Raw genomic sequence first — 21,940 nt, 5'->3', positions numbered from 1 at the left:
ATATGTTATTGCTTGGTATGTGGTAGTTTGGGGGAGCTCACTAAGATTCGTGCTTACAGTTTAACTTTTGGTTTCAGGTACTTCCGCAAGCAAAGGGAAGAGCTCGGGATGATGGCATCGCACACACCACCGCTTCAGTTTTATCCTGGGAGTTGATTCAGTTTCTTGATTATGATATGTTTCAGTTATGATACAGTTTTCCTCACAGTATTTTTATTATGGTTGAGAAACATAGTGTGTGGTTTTTATGATATGATACTCAGATTTATGGTTTTTGGTTATATTGAAAAATGAAATTTTTGGGTCGTAAGTTTGAGGTCGTTTCAATATATATATATATATATATATATATATATATATATATATATATATATATATATGTTCAAATGTTTATATTATCTATTGTGTGTATATAAGATTGTTTCTGGACCAATCATTTTTGTTATTTTAAGAAAATAATTAATACATATTAAATGCTAAAGATTTAATTAATATTCATTATATCTTCAACATGTGATATGTATTAATTACTTTATTAAAATAACTAAAGTGATTGGTCCAGTATCAATCCCATATGCATACAATAGAACTTAAAGTTGCATTTTGTTAAAACATAATGTAAAGTACAAGCTTTGGAGCCATGACACATTATGACGAACTTTTTAGAAACTTGGATTTAAGTATGTATTGTATTTTCCTTAATTAATGTTAACTAGGATACTTGGATTTAAGTATGTATTGCAACTTTAAGTACAAGTGTTTGACCCATGACACGCCATGCATTATATTTTTCTTATTTATTTTTATATAAATATATAACTTAAGGTTACATTGTGTTAAAGTGTACCGTCAAATACAAGTCTTGGAGCCATAACACGTCATGACGAACTTTTTAGAAACTTTGATTTAAGTACATATTGTATTTTCCTTAATTAGTGTTAACTAGGAAAGTGGTCAATGATTCACATGAATCGAGAGGCTTATTTGTTTAATTGGTCAAAAAAATTGTGTAGAAGTCCAGACAGATATAACATCCATATGCTAGACATATTCAATTAATCCACATCAAGATTGTAAGAAAAAAAAACCTATTTTCATATATCATAAATGTTGAAAGCTGCATTCTAAAATAGGAACAAATGTTTCTTTGTCAAATACTTTTTAAGCAACATTTAACTCCAAAATGTATAACCGTAAAAGGGTTCAGAAATGTTACAACACCATCACCACCCTTAGATTGTTAAGTATATATATATATATATATATATATATATATATATATATATATATATATATATATATATATATATATATATATATATATATATATAGAGAGAGAGAGAGAGAGAGAGAGAGAGAGAGAGAGAGAGAGAGATTCAGTTGTTCTAACTATTTATTATGTGGATGTAAGGATTAATATGAAATAATCATTTTAATTATCAAGATTTAATAACTAATTAAATATATAAGGGTAATTTGGTACATTAACTTTTAAATTAATTATCTAAATTCGAAATAAATCATATTATTATGGTAACTATGTGTTGATTGAGCCTATGATAATGATCTTTCCTCACCTCTCGTCCTGTAGCCTTATGTCACCATTTGTGTTCATCAACTACACACCACCATCTTGAGACTCCAAGGGGCTTCCTTCTACAATCGATCATCAAAATTCTTAACAATGACTATCGATAATTCTCCTTCTTCAATCAATTTGTAAGTTTCTTTTTTCCTTTATTGAACTATTTTATTTTTTTTAATTGATTTTTTATTCTTTATGTTGGGTAATCATATTTTTACAATTGAATTGATTTACGTAAAGCTATACGAACTCTATTTGAAATCTATATATAATCGACTTGAAATTGTTTATGTGCTCGATGAATTAAAAAAAAAACATATTTAAATTTATTTTTCTTTTATTTACATATACTAGAACCGATCATAACCCATTTAATTTTAGTTTTAGTGCAATTTTTTTAGTGGGAGGCTCCTACCCTCTTTCTTATTGGAATCAAAATAAATGAAATGAAAGCTTTACATAATTGTTTGTTATTGGATTTATATGTGTAGACCATGGGAGGAGCCCATGATATTTGACAAGACAATAGGAGGAACCTATGGCTCAGACATATAAGACTATAGGGGTAGCCCATGACTTTCCAATGAAGGCCATATAAAGAGCCCATGATAAACTTATATGTGTTTATGTGTGTACATGGTATTATGTGATTATATGCTTCGAGTTTTTTGGAAAACTCACTAAGCTTGTGCTTGCAGTTTTATTGCATGTTTCAGGTACTTCTTCTGATAAGGGCAAGGGCCCGACTTGATGGCGCGACATGCATTTCCCCTATGTTTTCATATTTAGTTTTTGTACTCTGAATTTTAAAATGACACGGATATATAATGTGATTTTTGGACATCTTGTGATTGATTTTTATGAAATTAAAAGTTGAAATTTTCTGTAAATATTTGGGCTCTTGCTTGATTGGACTTGAGAACCCAAAGGATAGTTCCTTTTTTGAAATTGCACCCAAGAGACAAACAAGAAACATATCCAAGCAACCCTCGAACAATGAGCTTCAAACATAATCGAAATCTTGGTTATGTTCTTCGAGCACGACGTGGAGATCAATAGACCACAACGCAGGATCGACAATTCGGGATTCTTTAGGGTTTTGAGGAATCCTAACTTTTGACAACTGAGAGGTATTCTCACATGTATCAAAACTGGATTTGGAGCCATCTATTTATAAGGATATGATTTGAAACCGTAGGGATAATTACTAAATATAATAATAATTATCTAATGAATTTAAATCATTGTGGAATATTCCATATTCTATTTATTAACAAAACAAGTCCTTCAAATAAATATCTTTTCAGATCTGCTTCATTTTGTTCTCGTATGTAACCCAAAAGGATATTGCTATTTTTAGTTATATTACCGGCTTGTTATGACGATGAACACTAATCTCCATCACCACCACCATTATCCGCTACCATAAACATATCAAAAAGTTTAAGTTAAGCAAAATAAATTTGATACATGAAAATAAATCAGATCTAACATATACTCAAAGGGAGTTCTTATGAAAATTAGGCGCAAATATATAAAAACATACATGTATAATCAAATTCAAACACCATTAAATTCATTGGTAGTTTGGTTGGGTTAATTGGCGTATCACAATTAGCTGATAATCTAGTTTATTTTTCGACTTTTCTTAAGTTGTCATGTTTGACAAGCCAAAAGTAACTTATACGCTAGTGTATTTTTAATCTAAATTAGCTTTTTAGGGGTATATATATATATATATATATATATATATATATATATATATATATATATATATATATATATATATATATATATATATATATATACATATCAACTTTGTAAAAATCGCTCGACAGTACTCGACGGTCGACTGATGTTAAGGGATTCATCGGTCTTGGCGGAGATTAATCGGGGACCATAGATTATTAATAAAATATTAAAATTAATTAAATATTAATATATTTTGAGAAAAACAAGTACTTTAAAATTAGAAAATAAGAAAATTTGTAATTTGGAAATACGAAAATATGAACATTTTGGTATAATATTTGAAATTTTAAAAATTTGAAAATTTTGGAGTAAAAAAAAGTTGGTTTTTTGAATTTTTAAAAAAAAATTAAAATTTTTTTTGAACTTTTTTGACTTTTTTTTTAATTTTTTTTGACTTTTGTTGACTAATTAATCCCGCCAAATCCGATTAATCATAAATTTCCGATTAATTTTCTAATCCTCGACGGTTGGAGAACGCCAAATGATTAATCCACAATTAATTCCGATTTCTGCAACCATGATATATATATATATATATATATATATATATATATATATATATATATATATATATATATATATATATATATATATATATATATATCAAGGTTGTAAAAATCGCTTGAGGGTAGCTCGACGGTCAACTGGTGTTAAGGGATTAATCGGTCTTGGCGGTGATTAATTGGGGACCATATATTATTAATAAAATATTAAAATTAATTAAATATTAATATATCTTAAGAAAAACAAGTACTTCAAAATTAGAAAATAAGAAAAATTGTAATTTGGAAATTTAGAAATATGAAAATATGAGTATTTTGGTATAATATTTGAAATTTTTTAAAATTTGAAAATTTTGAAGTGAAAAAAAGAAGTTGGTTTTTTGAATTTTTTAAATATTTTTTTTTTAAAATTTTTTGACATTTTTTTTACTTTTTTCGACTTTTTAGACTTTTGTTGACCGATTAATCACGCCAAGGCCGATTAATCCCGCCAAACCCGATTAATCATAAATTTCCGATTAATGTCCTAATCCTCGACGGATGGAGAACGCTAAGCGATTAATCCACGATTAATCTCGATTTCTGCAACATTGATATATATATATATATATATATATATATATATATATATATATATATATATATATATATATATATATATATTCAAATACACCTCGTGATTAATTTTAAAGACACGTTCTTGTAAATGTCATTTTATATATTTCAGCTAATTTTACTAAATGTAAATTTTCATCAGTTAACTTTCTAGCTAGTACGTCAAACATAACCTCAATGTTTTTTTCTTGTGCTCGGAAAAACAAGAAAATTAGAAGAAAACTGTTGATGCTTATTGATATAAAATTATTGATAAGTTTGTTGAAAATGGTGTGGTGTTTTTCACACATTAACATCGACAAATATGATTTTATTAGATGGATAGGAAAAGATGTAACAATAAGGGTTTTCAACTTGTGACAATTAGGGTTTTCAATAGGAAGCAATGTTAGGATTTGGAGGATTGAGTTTAGAAACACTGCTGGCATTAGTTTGCGCAATCGCAAGTACGCTAATGGTTCGTTAGGCGATGTCTAGGATTTCAATAGGCAACGATACTAGGGTTTCTTTGAGATTTGAAAATCAACAACCAATAAGAAATTAATGATGGTGATGTGTGTAGTTTTTCAGATATGGTGCGGTGGGTTTCATTGAGTTGTAACAACCTAAAAATCAAAGGTAATTTTTTTTTCATTTTTATTATAGCCAAACATTTATATCATTTATTTCAATCATTCCAAAACATCGTTAATTAAAAACATTTGTTAGAGTTCCTCCCAAAATCTATCATTGCGGAAATCATGGGTGTGTGCGCTGCGATCAATCCGAGCCCTTCTTTTCCCAATCGATGATTCCTGAAACAATAAAAAAAACTGTAAGCACGAAACTTAGTGAGTTCCCCAGAGCATACCCACACACAATCATGTATAACATATCATACTAGCTAATCAGCTATACAGAACACATAAACCATGCAAGCCAACACATAAGGAAGCCCTAGAAACCCTCCAGGGTCTTACTCCGGGTGCCATGGGAACCCCCACATGGTCTTAGCCCAATGCCTCGGGAACCCCTCGAGGTCTTCGACCTAGGATGCCAAGGAAACCCTCCAAGGTTTTATACCTAAGTGCCTCGGGAACCCCTCGAGGTCTTTGACCTAGGATGCCAAGGAAACCCTCCAAGGTCTCACACCTAAGTTCCCCGAGAACCCCCCGAGGTCTTTCATGCAAGCACAATCACAAAGCATATAAATTCGCAGAATGGCTAACACATATATCGTAACACATAATGGGTCGGCCTTGGTGCCTTAGACCTATTGGTATGGTGAGGAGACTAACCTCGCACTGCAGAAGCTTCCCACATGAAATCATTAGTTGCTGCCTCGCCAGCTTCCCGAGCTGTCACTACAAATCAATATACCCAATTAGCAATTGGGTCCATAGCATAATCCTTAATCCATGCATTGGGTGAAATGACCATTCTACCCTTGGACCTGTATGATTCAAACTAAGGCCCAAACCCAAACCAAAAGCCCAACACTATAATGTTCATAAATCCATCAATGGCCCAATTTTCCAAATTGGGCCCAGACCTTTCTAATGGACCTTATACTAAAGCCCAATATCTCCTTAGTCAATAATCCCGACCCAATTGGCCCACGAAGGTCCACAACAACCCAGTCCAAGAATTGGCCCAATCCCGAGGTCCATAATGCGAAGTTCATTTCTATATTAGGCCACAAGGCCCAATAGGCCCAACTGTTCCATTATTGGCCCAAAGATGCATTCAGGCCCAACTATCAGCAAATCCAGGCCCAAAACCATTAGGGCCTAAGGTCCGAAGTCCACAAAGGCCCAAGTCCTCCTGAGAGCGTACGCCTAGCTTACCTTTTCTGTACGCTTAGCGTACTGAGCAAATGTATTGTACGTGCCGCGTACTACATAGTAAGCCCAATGTACAAACAGCTCATGCACAACATCCATTAAGTGCTTAATACTTGATCTAGTAAATCCAAATCACAGATCTGAGCTATACTTAACGTCTAAACCCATAAAGTCACTGACTTGATGACTTTGCATGCCCCAAACAAACCCAAACTCCAAAAATGGCATTCTACTTCCATAAAAGTGACACTAACTCAAGCATGAACCCATTAGGACCATCAAGATGGCAACTTTCTGCCTTAGGGACTCAAATAGCATCAAGGGTGGCAACCCTAAGCCTAAAAACGGATTTGGAACCATAAAGCTTCAACCTTGGGACCAAAAGAAACCAAAACCCAAAAATGGTAGATCTAAGAGATGAATGATCAAGTTCAAAGCTTTATACCTTCATCAAGCTGAAAATGAGTCCTAAAAGATAGATCCACAAGCTCCTCCTTGATTCCCTTCCTTGCAACAAGTTCCATCTTCTTGAAAATGGGTCAAATATCCTAAAAATGGACTCCATAAGCTCCAAAATGCCACCATGGTTGCTATAAGACGATTTCTAGTGTTTAGAGGGGTGGAGGCTGAAGATATTAGGGTTTGGTTATGATATAAGGAGTTTAAATAGGGTCCAAGAACCTAAAATAGGGTTTTGATCTGACGGAGTTACGCCCAACGTAATTCTGGTACGCCCAGCGTACTCCAGAGAACTTTCGCGACCACTCCTGGTCATTACGCCCAACGTAATCCTAGGTACGCCCAGCGTAATCCCTTTTTCCCCTAGTACGCCCCGCGTACTCGGTTAAGCCTGAAAACCACGAAACTTCCGAAGGCCATAACTTCTTCATTACAAGTCCGATTCCGATGATCCTTATATCCACGAAAAGGTGACGAGAGCTCTACACTTCTAACAAATCAAACCTTTCTTAAGACCTTCCGAACAAAAATCCATTTTCCACCAAAAGCCCGAACTGCCACTTTACAGAAATACCCCTAGGTTCCAAAACACAAACCGAACACCCAAATCACTTCTAATACATCACCCGCACCCAAATGGGCCTAGATCCTACCTTTTCAAAGACCCTAATCCTTATGATGACCGATATTCGGCCCACACCCTCAGGCTAGGAATCGATTCAGAATAGGGTGTTACATGCGTAAAGATGGATGCCTGAGATGGGGAATGGTTATGTAGCAACAATGAAAGTAATGACCAACCAAACAAGAAAATGAAACAATATAGACAAATACATAGAAATTTTCATAAATGTCATCAACGAGTTAAATCCAGTATACAGGCCACAGACAAATCGAGTAATTTTTTCTTTATTTTTTATACTAGAATTTTCTATTTTCAAAAACTAATAGTTTGTTTACCAAAAAAGAAAATACGATTGTTGACAATAGGTGTTCATTGATATTTTGGATTGGCCATGGTGCAACTTTAATCCGAGACATAATGATATATCTTATGCCCAGATTAGAGACACAAATGCATTACAACAACTTTAAGGTCCTTGTTTTGTGGATAGATGTAGGGTTATTGAGGTCATCGAGCAGTCAATTAAAGGACCTTTAACATCAATTTATTTGTTTAATACCCACGGATAATAAAATATTTTGAAGATCAATTTCAAGGAAATAAGAGGAATGAAGGCCGAAGCCAACAACTTTTAAGATTAAATTAAATTTGTTCAAACGTCAATAAAATGTACATGTGCATGGAGTCGACTTGGGCGAACTCTTTTTTCATAATTTTGTACTGATTAATTTGTATTTTCGTCTTTTCGAGTTGGTGTTGGTGTTTATTACGTATATAATTTGATGGGATACAATACAATTTTTGCCATGTTTTATTACAAGTGACGTCACAAAATAGCTTTATGGGCCGAAATTGAACATTAGTTACACGTGCTTGATCACAAGATAAAATTTAGCCTTATAAAGATCTAACTTCCGTCATATATAGTTTACTCTTTCAAAGATCTTCAAGCATTCAAACCAGTAAATCTAAATTAACCAAAGTTATACAACAAATTTGGCATCTAATATTAAGTTAAGAAAGTGGTCAATTTTAGGATACATGGGACAACAATCTAACCTTGAAAAAGAATGTATTTGACTATTTCGAATTTCTAAGGCCACATGAGTATTACTTAAGAAGAATTGATAATGACAGGCCCACTAAACTAATCAATAGAATTTAATAGTTAATGTGAAAACTGGCTGTAATGATTGTTGGATTTTGACTCTTAATTCAAAAATGTATATATATTATATTTTTGGTGAGAGATAGTCAGGAAGGTGTTCAAATGGTAGCCTACTACAAGTTAATAAGAATGTATATAGTAACCAAAAGTTTATATTACAAATCAAATTTGTTATAGTTATTTTATATAAATCAAAATTAATCTATTATATGCATTGGATAAATGTTACTGGTAAGACGTACAATATATGCATCCGTTCTATTTTCGAATTAGTCTTTGTGACTAGTAGGGTTTTTTTTTTAATTTTTTTTTTAATAATAACGATGAACATATTGATAATTGAAATATGACAACTTAAAAAAATACAACATTAATGTAGAATTTCTAAAAAAAAAAGTTGAGCAGGTTGTACAGGAGCGGATCGTATGATTCGAATTTGTCATTAACTCTAGTGTCTCAGATAATCACCTCACATTGACGATGTTGCTCAAATAACTATTATTTATATTATATATTTAAGACCATAAATATGAATCTAATTATAATGTATAACTTTTCTATATTCTTAACCAAATATTATACTTATGGTTATGTAAAATAATTTTATTTGTTTGATAAATAATTGTGGGGATTTAGATATATATTAGGTATAAAACCCGTGTAATACACATGCTGATTAAACAAAATTAAATATTAAATTGTAAACATTAAATATTTTTTTAAATAAAATTTTGAAATAAGAAAAGAACAAAAGTATTAATTATAATTACTATCATGTTTATTATATTCAATATTTTACATATATAAATATATAAGTATTATGTGAATTTTTAATTTTAAAAATTAAAAAAAAACGTAGAAATTGATATGTCGATATTTATATCAAAAATATCATACTTGAATTCTTTTCCAAGATGCTGACCTACATGCAAATATTTTTAAATTACTACCATTTCCTCATGTCTATATATATATATATATATATATATATATATATATATATATATATATATATATATATATATATATATATATATATATATATATATATATATATATATATATATATATATATATATATATATATATATATAAAGGAGCTTCTCTATCTTCTTACAAAGATTTGTTTTCTTTTCTCTCTCAATGTCTAGGGTTTATCCACACAGACCTTCTCCTTCCTCTCCTTCACCTTACATGAGTTCAAAGCTTGAATCTTTTACAATATGGATGAAATCTCTAGTTTTCAACACTCATGGATGCACTGTCTACAATTCAAAAGGCGAAATAATTTATAGAGTTGATAATTACGACAATAAATGTGGCCAAGAAGTTTACTTGATGGATATTCGAGGCAATGTTCTCTATTCCTTACGACAAAAGGTACTTATTCACTCATGAAGTCATGATTAACTTATATATATATATATAGTTTCATTTTATCAAAAGACGATATCTTTTTTAATGTAATTGCTTTGTCGGTGCAGAAATTACGATTATTTGGATGCTGGGATGGATATAAATGGGATGATTGTAGTTCGAATAAACAACTATGGTTCCATGCAACAAAACATCGAAGCATTTGTGTGAATTCGTGTGACCATAAGGGAAGAGGGTGTACATACAAGATTGTTAGAATGAATGGGAAACAAGGGTTCAAGATTGTAGATGAAGATCAAGAAGGTGCTCTGGTAGCAGAGCTTAAACAAAAACAAACAACAACAGGAATTAATTTAGGAGATGATGTATTTACATTAATTGTACAGCCCCATGTCGACCATTCATTTATCATGGCAATTGTTATGGTCTATGGGTTGATTAATAATCATATTTGAAGAAAAAAAAAGTTTGTTCAAGCTGACTATCTATAGTATATAGGACGTATATTCATGAAATTAAAATACATCGGTAAATCAACCAAATCTTCTTTGCATTCGCATTTTTGATATTCTATTTCGTATTATGTTCAACTCATTTGCTGAACTCAAAAGATTCTGTTGGACATGAGATATGTGAAGAAAGAAATTTCACGATTAATTGATTAATTAATAAATTATAGTTTTTGGGGTTGAGAATCGAAATCTAACAATTTGATAGAAGCTACAAAATCTTATTAATCTTTATATCTATAATTTAGTCTTTATATGTTAATGTAAGTAATTTATTACTTATTTAGTCTACTTTCATTTAAGTTCCAAGAATTAAAATAAATTTTTTCTAAACTCAATATATGCATGTTAATAGAAAAAGTGTTTTTGTGACATGAAATTACTTTTATATAAATTAATTAAGTTGTCAATATGTTATATTATGATATTGGTTTATATATATATATATATATATATATATATATATATATATATATATATATATATATATATATATATATATATAATTAAAACCTAATAAATCTCACTTTAAAAGCTCTGATTTTAAAAAACAGTTAATTAATTGAAAGTGGGCAGTATTAAAATTTGAATACCCTACCTGCTACACTCAAAGTGAGACCAAACCCATAAGCAGTGGATACAATCATCATCACCTCATGTCCCATAGAATTTCAAGATCATTCATAGTTGTATAACTGAAATACAGGATTAAATGATATGTCATTTTATATTTAACGTTTTCATCAATTAAGTTATTATATAAGTTTTTGGCTGGTTCAGTTAACCTGAATTCATTTTAAGACTGATTATTCTGTTCTGATCACCAACAATTTATTAAAATTAATCAAGAGTGACCATTTTACACTCAAAGTTGTAAAATGACATGGATGCCCGGCCCAACGGCATTCAAATTTTGTGTTATATTATTTACTACAAGAATCTTGTTTAGCAACAACGACTTTAGCAACGAACATATTGTCATCGCTAAAAGGAGCTACTGCACATAATCTTTGTCATGGCTGACAGATAGGCGGGAACCTCCATATCCGGTAAAATTGGAATAGCTAGCTAATAGCAAAGACTTGTTGTCGATAAAGCTGCTGTCGCAATTAAAATTTTATTTATTTTTTCTAGATGGTTATTTATTTATAGTCATTATTGTTTGTTCGGTTAACTCTTAGTAGAAGGTTGTTTGTGTGGAAATGTTACTATAGCATATCTTTCGTAAATAGATAGATAGACATACAGATATAATGTTTGCTTTGGCTCGAACTGATTGTTGTTAATGTTGTTATTTATTCATTTATTATTATTATTATTATTATTTTGCGCAATAGATCACTAAAATGTTATTTTACTTATTAAATAGAGAAAACATCCAGTTAAATTCTAGTTTTACTGGTTACACTGTCTAGGTAGATGTGGCAAATTAGGTCATCGTGTTGTGTTTTTGTCTGACATAACACAATAAGGTTTTATGTAACACAAACACGACACGACATGTCGTGTTTTTTTAACTAATATGAAAACGAACCAATTAAAAAACGAAAACATGACACGAACGACAAAGATAACATAAAATACCAATTAGTTTTTTAATTAATAGTTAATCATGTATAACATGACAAACACGAAAAATACGACAAAAAAATGCTAAATCGTGTCAATTCTGTGTCGAGTTTTGAACACGAACATGACACGACACGACGTTGTGTTTTTTTACGCTTGACACGAACACGTATCTGAATTTCAATTTCGTCCTAATTTCGTTTCGTGTCATGTATTTTTTATCGTATCGTGTCATCAATTGACACCCCTATGTCTAGGTGGCTTTTTTTTACTTTAAATTAAAAATCAATTTAAGTATATGTGCGGTTTGTGTCTCGTCGTCTTCTTCACAATACCAACCTTAATTGTCTCTCTTTGAATATAAACTTTCAATGTTCTCCGCCTCCTGTTTCTTTTCTATCTCCCAACGTCACCTAACTCACCCTAACAAAATCGACATTACTGCTTGTGCTCGCCAAATGCAAAACGAACGACTTTATACATACATGATAACGTTCAATTGTATCTTGGGATCCATCCAACGGCGTCCCGTGAGATCGAAGATGTTATTACCAATCCGATTCCAAACATGTTTGGTAGATACAAGGACCAAGTGCTTGGTTTGTTTAGGGAAGGTTGTTTGATTGTTGTTGAAGGTTTAGTAAAGCCAATTACATATTAAATCAAGAAGGAAGCCACATATAAGAGTGTATCTCGAAAGGCAAGGAGTGTTGAGTTCTTTTTTTTTTTTTTTTTTTTTTTTTTTTTGCCATTTTGCACTGTTAGAATATAAGAGCATCAAAGTGGGTTCCGATTTGCTGCTTCTAAGCTCTAATTTTTTTTTTGATTCGTTGATTGATTGAAGATGCTGATAGGTTTTGAGCCTCATTATAACAAACAAAATGGCAGCGGAAACAACAAACAAATTGATCTAATACTTGAAACATATGGATCTAAACTCAACTAATCTATGCAACTTATTAGAACTCGATAGATATAAAACATATCTTAGATTTCTTGTACGTTTCTTCTTAAGACGAGTCAGTTGATTGGACTAAAGAACACAAATGAGAGTCCCTCTTCTAAAATCACACCCAATATGCAAAACTCTAACATATCTGAACAAACCTTGAACTCCAACATCAAACACTGTAATGACCCAAATTTGACAATTTTTTTTTCATTTTAATTAATCAATCATTTTTGCATAGATCATAAAGCCCCAATCTTACTTGTTTTCAAATACACATTCATTACAATTTATTTCAAAGAAAACATTAGAGTGAGAAAAAGCACCCATTTCTGTACCGGTTCCGAAAGAGCGAAGAAAGAGGGGATGTTTTGTTAATAGGAACAAGAACGTGTTTATAGCCATAGCGATATAAACAAGAATACTCATCCGAGCCGCAGGAACTTGTACATAAGGAATACGAGAATTTCCACCTTGTTGAAGGTCTAGTGGTGCTACCCGAAGACTTAAATGAATAGCCATCGCTGTTAAGAACAACCGAGATCCAATGAAAATTTTCGCGTAGCTTCTGGTCTTTGACATCAAAAAAGAAGGTTGTAATAATGCAAGGGACATCTTATAATTTTATCCTAGCTAGTGGAACAATAAAGACGAAGTGTCTAATTAGACTTATGGTCCTTTGTTTCGAAATAGAAAGACACCAAATTCTCCGGGAAGCCCTATCTTTCAAAGGACTTATCAATTTGCTCCCCCTGACGAGCCCCCCTACCAGCCGGACCACCCCTTCTCTCTCTCTCGCGACCGACCCCTTGTTAGTTCGTAGAGCCGACGCTGGGCGGCCAACCTCATGGATCACGCGTCTGGTCCCTCTCCCGTCGGGCGAGAGCTTTCAATAAAGCATCTCTCACTTGGAAAGCAGGAACCTGTCTGCTTTGGAGATCCCGCAGAAGTTCCCGAATCTTCAAAAGCTTCGCGGGGGACGCGACATCCAATTGTAGCTTAATCTTCGTATTTTGGAGTACACTTAAGGTCACTCCCCTATTTCCAAAGGAAGAAAGAAAAGAGGAAAGCTCCCTTTCTATTTCCTCTGCTGTTGGTCCCGGCGGACGCAGAGTTAAGTCCAAATCGAGTTGGGCATTTGAGGAACCCTCCTCTCCTGCACATTCTGCGTGTTTGACCAACCACTCAGAGCAAAGGTCAAGAAGACAACACAGAGTGGAAATGGTCCAAGTGATCCCAGGTACCCATGAATTCCTACACTTATTATAGTGGAAATGCCATAAAGCGCGAACCAAGATCCGTGAGACGAAAACCAAAACCAAGACAAGTAATAACAGGAGATCATCGTGGATATTTAAGTCTAAATCGAACACTAAATAATAAAAGAATTGAAAACACAACTTGAGAAGCTTTACTTCTAGCAAAGTTGCTTCTTTTTTAGATCAGCAACGAATGTCTTGTCTCTATGAAGAAAGATTTATCCCTGGGTTAAGACCCTGAATGCCATACCTTGCTGAAGGCGATTCACGAGAGAATCGTGCACATTTCCCTTTGACCGGGATGTGAATGCCCATGATTTGCTCGGTATAGTGATGGATTTCATGGCCGACGTCTAACTGGCACGAATACGCTATCCTAGATGGAAACGACTTCCCCATGGAGCATTTTATCTTTCGTGCTCGGACGTTCGGACCTTTTGTTTGATTCTGGAACCCTCGCGACTGATTGGGAGAAAGAGCGAAAGCGAGAAAGATGGATTGTTATCCATCGGAAATCGATAGGAATTCCACGGGGATTGCCTTCTCTTCTAATATCTATATATGTTTTTATTTCATTATTAACATCCAATCCCATGCTAATAATAAAAACGAGCGATTGCTAGTCAGCTTTTATTTTCTTAAAAAAAAGGTAGGGACTGAGGCTCTGAAGGCTTTACAACTTTCTTCAATTAGGGAATAATGTAGATGGATCAATCATGCGGTTCTGCAGCGTCCTCCAACTCGCTGTCCGCGCCCCTTCACTTTCTTTGCTGGACGGGAAGATGCGAATCGTGAAGGCCTTCCCACCACGCGAAGTTCAAACCTCGCCGGAGAGGAATTGAAAATCAGAAAAAAGCCCTTCGCAATCGAAGGTGAAAGCGGGAAAAAGACGACGAAAGCCTTTTTTCTTTCTTTTTCAGCCGACTTGAAAGGTGCTCTCAGTGTACTGCCATACGCACCCAGACATTAGACCAAGCAGGAACCAGGGATCAAAGTTCCATTGATTCATCTATCTTTACTATTCATAGTTGTGGGGCACTGTGTACTTACAGCCTCTTCGATAAGCAAGTGAATGGGGCCGATGCGTGGCGAACGGAACGGTTCATAAAGCCATTTTTAGCCTTCACTCCCTAAATAGGAATAGAGCTACTTTACAAATAGGGCTAATTACTTCGCACCTGACTGTGATAGCCCTCTCGATACCTTATTGGAGCTTTGTAACTAGTGGCCGATTTCCCGTCGCTAGAGCCTTTTCCCAGAGGAGCATCTTTGCATGAATCAATACAAAGTCCTTAGCCCGTATGAAGTCCTTCAATTTCGGAGATTAGAGCAGAAGAACTCCGTAACGGCGGGGATCAAGACAACAAGAAAGAAAGAAAAGGATAACGATCGATTTGGGAGCGTCACGGGGGAGGAAGATCGAAAGGTAACCTATGAGACCGGGGAGTTATGCTTTTTCTCCCGCCTCAGCTTCGCGGATGGGAGGAGTGCGAGAGCTGAGCCCGCACGCTCTATGCTTTTCCCCATCCTTCCCTCCAGTAAAAAAATAGTTCGTACCCCCGGGATTCCTGGGGCATGAGTTAAGCATATAGTGGATTTATCTTTCTTTCGATTGAGCGTCGGTACTTTTTGAGTCTCTCTCCGTAGGCGCGCAAAACAACAGAGCCACTGCTCTTCGGGGCGGTGAAGTGGGCAATCCCTTATTCCAGCTTTAGATCTGTTTATCCAACAAATCGTCATAGGCTAGGCTACCTATTTGTTCACTTTTGCCAAGGAAGTGGTGATTGAGTCGATTTGCCAGCTCTTCGTGCCGCTGTTGGTCGCCCATAAGTGGCTGCTTAACCTCCAGATCCATTGGCGGAGTGCTTCAGGTTGCTACAGGATGGTCCCACAGGCCCTCTTGGTGGGGAACCTCTTCTGCCACGTGAGGCTGGTGAGAAGGCCCGGGAAGCACCCAATGCCCGAGGGAGGCGTTTGCCTCCGGTCCCCCGATTCATATCAGTGAAAAAGAGATAGAGTGCACGCCACGTCATCACACCTTGCCCTTGCCCTTGGGCTCCGAAGTACATGAAATAGATTCACAAACGGTAAGTTGAAAAGCTTAGTGACATCATATAAGCTATGCATTCATAAAACCTGAGGGAATGCCATGGGCTAACCCACATGGTCTTACACCCAATGCCTCGGGCTCCCCTCGGGGTCTTCCATGCAGAATACACAATTACATAGCATATCAACACACATAATGACTAACACATATACCATAATCACATAATAGGCCGACTTTGGTGCCTTAGACTCATAGGTATGGTGAGAAGACTCACCTCTGTCCGCTGAAATACAAAAGCTACTCTCCTAACAGTCTGAAACCTCCCGTGCTGAATAATAACAATAAATTAATGTTAGGACCTTACTTAGTTAAAAGAAACCCAAACTCCAACCCCTTCATGAGGCCCAATTACCCCTTCCTTGCTAATGGGACCAAAGTCTAAGATCAATATCATTAATGGGCCTCTTGGCCTATTAAAGCCCAATCGATATATACCCAAGGCCCAACATATGAAATGGCCCACAATTTATAGAATACAATCCAAGTCTAATAACCAAGTGAGGCCCAATAGCCCAAAAGCCCAAAACAGGTCCAAGCCTGTCTGCGACACGTACACTCAGCGTACTGGGGCTCGGGGACTTACGCGCGGCATACGCAGATCTACGCCCGACGTACTAATAGATTAAGCACTTTTTCCATTAAGTGCTTAATTCTCGATTCTTTCACATCCAGAAGTCAGATCTAGGCCTATTAAGGCGACCCAAGGCATAAAGTTGGCAACTTTATGCCTTTGCATGTCTTAAATGGTCCCAACACCCTTATAAAGACCAATTTGAAGCTCTTAACCCATACACGAGGTCAAAACTCTCACCAAGACTCCATTTTTATGTGGGAAAAGGACTAAGGGACCTCAGATCTGTCATCTCCTTCCTCTGGAGTTGCTTAACTCACAAGAAAAGGGTCCAAGATCAACTAAAAGGACAAGACTAGAAACCCTATCTAGATCTAGTGATTAAAATGAAAAAGGTATAAGCTTTATACCTCCAGAAGCTCCTCAAGGTCGACAATAATCAGATTCTTGAGGCCAAGTAACAGTCCAAGCTTCCTTAGAAACTTCCTCTTCTTGGATTAACACTAAAACAACCACCAATGCACTCTTAAAGCTCAAGCTACACTCACAAATGATATTAGGGTTTTCAAGGACGTTTGAAGATTAAGGAGGCTGTTAAAGGTGAGGTTCAAATGAGTTAAGGACGTTTATATAGGCATGAAGTCCGATTTTTCGGGTTTGAACATGCTGGCACATACGTCCAGTGTACTCCTGGTACGCCCAACAGACGTGCTGCCCCTCCGTGTTCCTCCTCACCAAGTACGCTAAGCGTACTCTTAAGTACACCCAATGTACTTAAGGGTCTTTTATGCAAATAACAAGATACTTCAAGGGCTAAGGTCATACCTGCTTTTGGGTGTTACAAACAGATTCGAAGAACTCGAATCTAAGTCTCATCACATCGTGGGAACTAGGTTCCGTCAATTCTAGGGTTTTGAGAGGGTTCCAGATTTTGGTAGTAGAAAGGTATTATTCTCATCTCATCAAACTAGATTTATAGTAATATTATCAGGATTTTTATGGCTATGAGCACTATTCTCCATAAGCTCCCACTTACAGATAGGGATTAACAATTGACCGATCCAATACTTAGTAGGAACATTAGTGAGTCGTTGTCCAATGCAACTAATATACTTATCGCAACAATGCTATAAACAATCCTAAGACTAGTGACTTCAAATTCCTTTGATCTTCATGATATCTGTATGAATTCAAGACATAGATAATGGTCAATCTCATAATTTAAGATTATGTTTCCAAACATAGAGTTATGGTGATTGCTTCTAACTGCTAAATTGAACACATACATATCAGTTAAGACTCGACCGAGTACTTTAGATGTCAGCACAAAATCATCGAGGGGCCCATAGATATCTACTTCTCCATTTCTGGAAGAAGGATCAAATAAACTTTGACTACATATGTATGTGTTATTCCTCACACAATATCTAGTTTGTAACACCGTAAATTTCCAAACAAATTTTCATTTAAAAATTCACATTAATCTCATTATCATAACCATAAAAATCACCCAATATCAAGTTATCAAAAGCACATGTTCATTAATTGTTTAAAACACAATCAGGATCCTTTAAAAACATATCTCCAACTCGTGTGTGTAAAATCAAGCCGGTGCCTTCACCGACCCTCTATGCTGGGTGTACTCCATCTCTATGCATGCATCAAGGATTCTCGACCCTACGCTGCGCGTACTAGGATTACGCTCAACGTACATCCCAGTTTTGCTCTTCATACTCATTTGGTATTAATCCGTTATGACCTTAGATTAAATCTCAGATCTGGACTCCTTAAAGGCTCATACTCCATAAAGTCTGTGACTTTAAGCCTTTGCATGGTTGATAAAGTCCAAACACCAAAAGTCTCATTCTCTACTCTAAAAAATGCTCATATCTCATGCATGGCTTGGTTTAAACATCTAAGTCTCGATTTTTATGACTCTACACCACTAAAACACTCAAAGGAGCAGATAATACACTTTGAAGCTCAATATCTCATAAAGCATCCAACTTTGGGACCAAAACCCTAAAATGATGCACAAATCAAAAGGGTGAGAAAGCTTTGAGCTTTATACCTCTTACTGAAGCTCCAACCACATATAGGCTCAGATCCAAAGCTTGGACTCCCACTATTTCCTCTTCAAAGCTCCTTCTTCACTCCAAAGAAACCACAAGAACACTTAATAGCTCACAAATGGACATACAAGATCAAGGGAAGAGAAATTAGGGTTTGAGAGGGTTGATGTCTGGGAATGGTGGCCAGAAATTAGGCCATCATGTCCTTTAAATAGGGACACACCCTAAATTAGGGTTTTCACTTTGGGCCTAGTACGCCCAGCATACCCTCTGGTACGTCCAACGTATTAGGTGGCGTCCGTGTAAAAAACACGCACATGAGTGCACTGAGCATACACATGTGTACGCCCTGCGTACTCATTTACCACCTTTTCTTACATAAGGGCCAAACTTGACAATTACCAAAAGAACAAGGGTTTATAAGGTATACCTGGTCTTGGGATGTTACATAGTCAAACCCTATATAGCTACCAATTACGGACAATGTTGGAGAAAAACCAAGATACAACAAATTGTAGAACAAAACCTCATGCATCTTCATTTGAAAAATAAGAAGTGTAGTCATCTTAATTTGCTCATGACATGATCCGTGAAATAATCTTTAAGTGTGGTTACTATAATACTTAAAATCTCCATTTTCAAGTACTAAGCATTATTGGTTGCAAGATTTAGCTATGCTTATCTCTATGAACAATATACTAATACTATGACAATCTAAACTCACTACTATCTCCCAAGAGTAGGACTGATTGGCAATGTTTGAATAACATATTATTCTGTAAGTGGTTCTAAACATGCAAAAGGAACCCTAATCCACCTTGTGAAGTATTTCTAAGCTTATGAGTGTGTGTTTTGTACCTTTGAAGAAGAAGGAAGGAAGCAGAGACCATATTGGAGGAGGGAAGCACTTTAGATCCAGAAACACACCATCATTTGGCATCACTTGGAGGTATAAAGTTCTAAACTTGGTGAAATTTCATTTAGATCTTGTTTTGGGCTTGATTGTAGGTTATTTTTGTCCCAAATATGGTGTTTCTTGAGCATAGCATGTTCTTGACCCAATAAGTCATCCTTTTAGACCTTTGGAGGGGTCCTAAGTCATAAAAATGTAGTAGTGGGGGTTAATTTCACTCCATGCATTCCTTAGAAGGTATTAATGCATTAAGATGTTGAGTTAAGCACTTAATGGACATGCAAAGTCATAAAGTTGGAAACTTTATGACTCTCTATGGTATTTTAGCCTTAGATCTGGAAGTTGGACATCAGAACTTAACATATTAAGCTCTTAATGTGTTTTTGGGAAGACTGGCTGTATGCCCTACATAATCTGAGTACACAACACGTACGTGGTCAACCTCTCCAATGGTGGTCAATGCTCGAGTATGCCCTGTGTACTTCTGGAGTACGCACCCTGAGTTTACTGGGCTAGGTTGACTCAATTGACTTGTTCATTTGGACCTGTTTAACTATAACTTTGATCAAGGGTGACCCAGTTTGACTTGAAGGTATTTTGGGTATATTGGATTGTGTTTAAGAACTAGTCATTTTGATGGATAGGTGTCAGTTAGAGATGAGATTCGGAGCCGTGACCTTATCTACTATTTGTTCAGATTGAGAGGTGAGTTTTCCTCATTTTACTTACTGGTCGAAGGCACCAAGGTTGGCACAGTGGATTGTATATTCTATTACATGATAGTATGTTGTTATGCTGTATAGATCTGTTAGATCAGTATCCTGGTATATATGATGTTACCATGCGATAATGATCTATGAATCTGCTTGTTTGTCCGATGCCTGATTATATGTTTATTTGTTATGTGTATGTCGACATGTTATGGTTGGTTGGGTTGAGGTGGTCCTGCTTTATGCTGAAGGCCAAGATTCCCAGGGTGGTCCGAATAGACTTTAGGCGGTCCAGTCAGGCCGAAGGCTCGGCGAGCGGTCCAGATAGGATGTAGGCCCTGCGAGGCGATCTAGTCATGCCGAAAGCTCGGGAGCGGTCCAGATAGGTTGTAGGCCCTATGAGGCAGGCTAATCAGGCTGAAGGCTCGGTTATGCATATTGTTGTTTGATATGTTGTAGGTGGTGGTACTTTGGGGGAACTCACTAAGCTTTGGCTTATGAGTTTTAGTTGTTGTTTCAGGTACTTTTGTTGATCACGAGAAGGCGAAGGCGTGACCGTACACAACCTCTATTTATGGCTTTATGATTTTGGGATACTCTGATATGGATAAAAAAATTGGAAACAATGATTTTGTAAATATTTTATGACTATGGCTTGTTTTTAAAAGCTTAAATTTGTTGTGATTTTTGGGATGTTACAAGTTGGTATCAGAGCCTTGGTTTAAGTGAATTGGAGGAACACCCGTCGAGTTCATCTTCAAAGGACAAGAGAAAGGTTGAAAGCTTAGATCAAATAACTATCCCAACCGAATCCGAGTACGACTCCGATACCAAGTTTGGACTATATAAGAGTGAACTCAAGAACGAGCCAAGAAATGAGATTGCAAGCATTGAAGAAATGTCAATGGGAGCTTACAAGAAGCGAATTCGAGACGATGTTAGCGCTGGGTTTGTACAACCCGCGATTCCTGCCATTGCCACATTCGAGCTAAAGGGACACATCCTTACTACACTTAAGGATGTTCCATTTTATGGAAAGGATCATGAGGATGCTTTTAAGCATCTAGATGAGGTCAATGAAATTGCGAATTATTTCAATGTACCGAATGTTAATAGGGATACCATCTTGCTAAGGATGCTTCCTGTTACTTTTAAAGGAGCTGCTAAAGATTGGTTAAAAACACTTCCACCTGGTACAATCACAACTTGGGCTCAGATGCGCGAAAAATTTTTGGACCAATTTTGCCTACCATCAAAAATAGCTAAACTCAAGAAGGCAATAGCCAACTTTGAGCAACAACTGGGGGAGTTACTATACGAGGCATGGGAGCATTAGAAAGGATTGTTAAGGAATTGTCCTCAACATGGTCT

General features: G+C 35.6%; 1 protein-coding gene and 1 non-coding gene across 2 annotated transcripts; one reads left to right on the top strand and one right to left on the bottom strand.

The window, feature by feature from the left end:
- The first annotated feature begins 9,643 nt into the window (after positions 1–9,643).
- On the top strand, positions 9,644–10,391 carry LOC111900444 (protein LURP-one-related 11). Its single transcript, XM_023896328.3, has 2 exons — positions 9,644–9,910; positions 10,015–10,391. The coding sequence occupies exons 1-2, from the start codon at positions 9,674–9,676 to the stop codon at positions 10,360–10,362; spliced, it is 585 nt and encodes a 194-aa protein (XP_023752096.1). The 5' UTR covers positions 9,644–9,673; the 3' UTR covers positions 10,363–10,391.
- Positions 10,392–21,833: 11,442 nt separating this feature from the next.
- LOC111900449 (small nucleolar RNA R71) lies at positions 21,834–21,940 on the bottom strand. The gene has a single exon (XR_002853219.1). It is a non-coding gene; the product is annotated as a small nucleolar RNA R71 (small nucleolar RNA).

The sequence above is a fragment of the Lactuca sativa genome, chromosome 6 (genome assembly GCF_002870075.4).
Source record: "Lactuca sativa cultivar Salinas chromosome 6, Lsat_Salinas_v11, whole genome shotgun sequence".
Taxonomy (NCBI): domain Eukaryota; kingdom Viridiplantae; phylum Streptophyta; class Magnoliopsida; order Asterales; family Asteraceae; genus Lactuca; species Lactuca sativa.
Note: the sequence above shows the minus strand (reverse complement) of the source record. Positions and strands in the feature narration are given on the sequence as shown.

Excerpts from the sequence above, each read along its gene's own strand:
- LOC111900444 (XM_023896328.3), top strand. The coding sequence starts at position 9,674 with ATGTCTAGGGTTTATCCACACAGACCTTCTCCTTCCTCTCCTTCACCT. Across the intron at positions 9,911-10,014 it reads TCTATTCCTTACGACAAAAG|AAATTACGATTATTTGGATG; the intron begins GTACTTATTCAC and ends TTGTCGGTGCAG.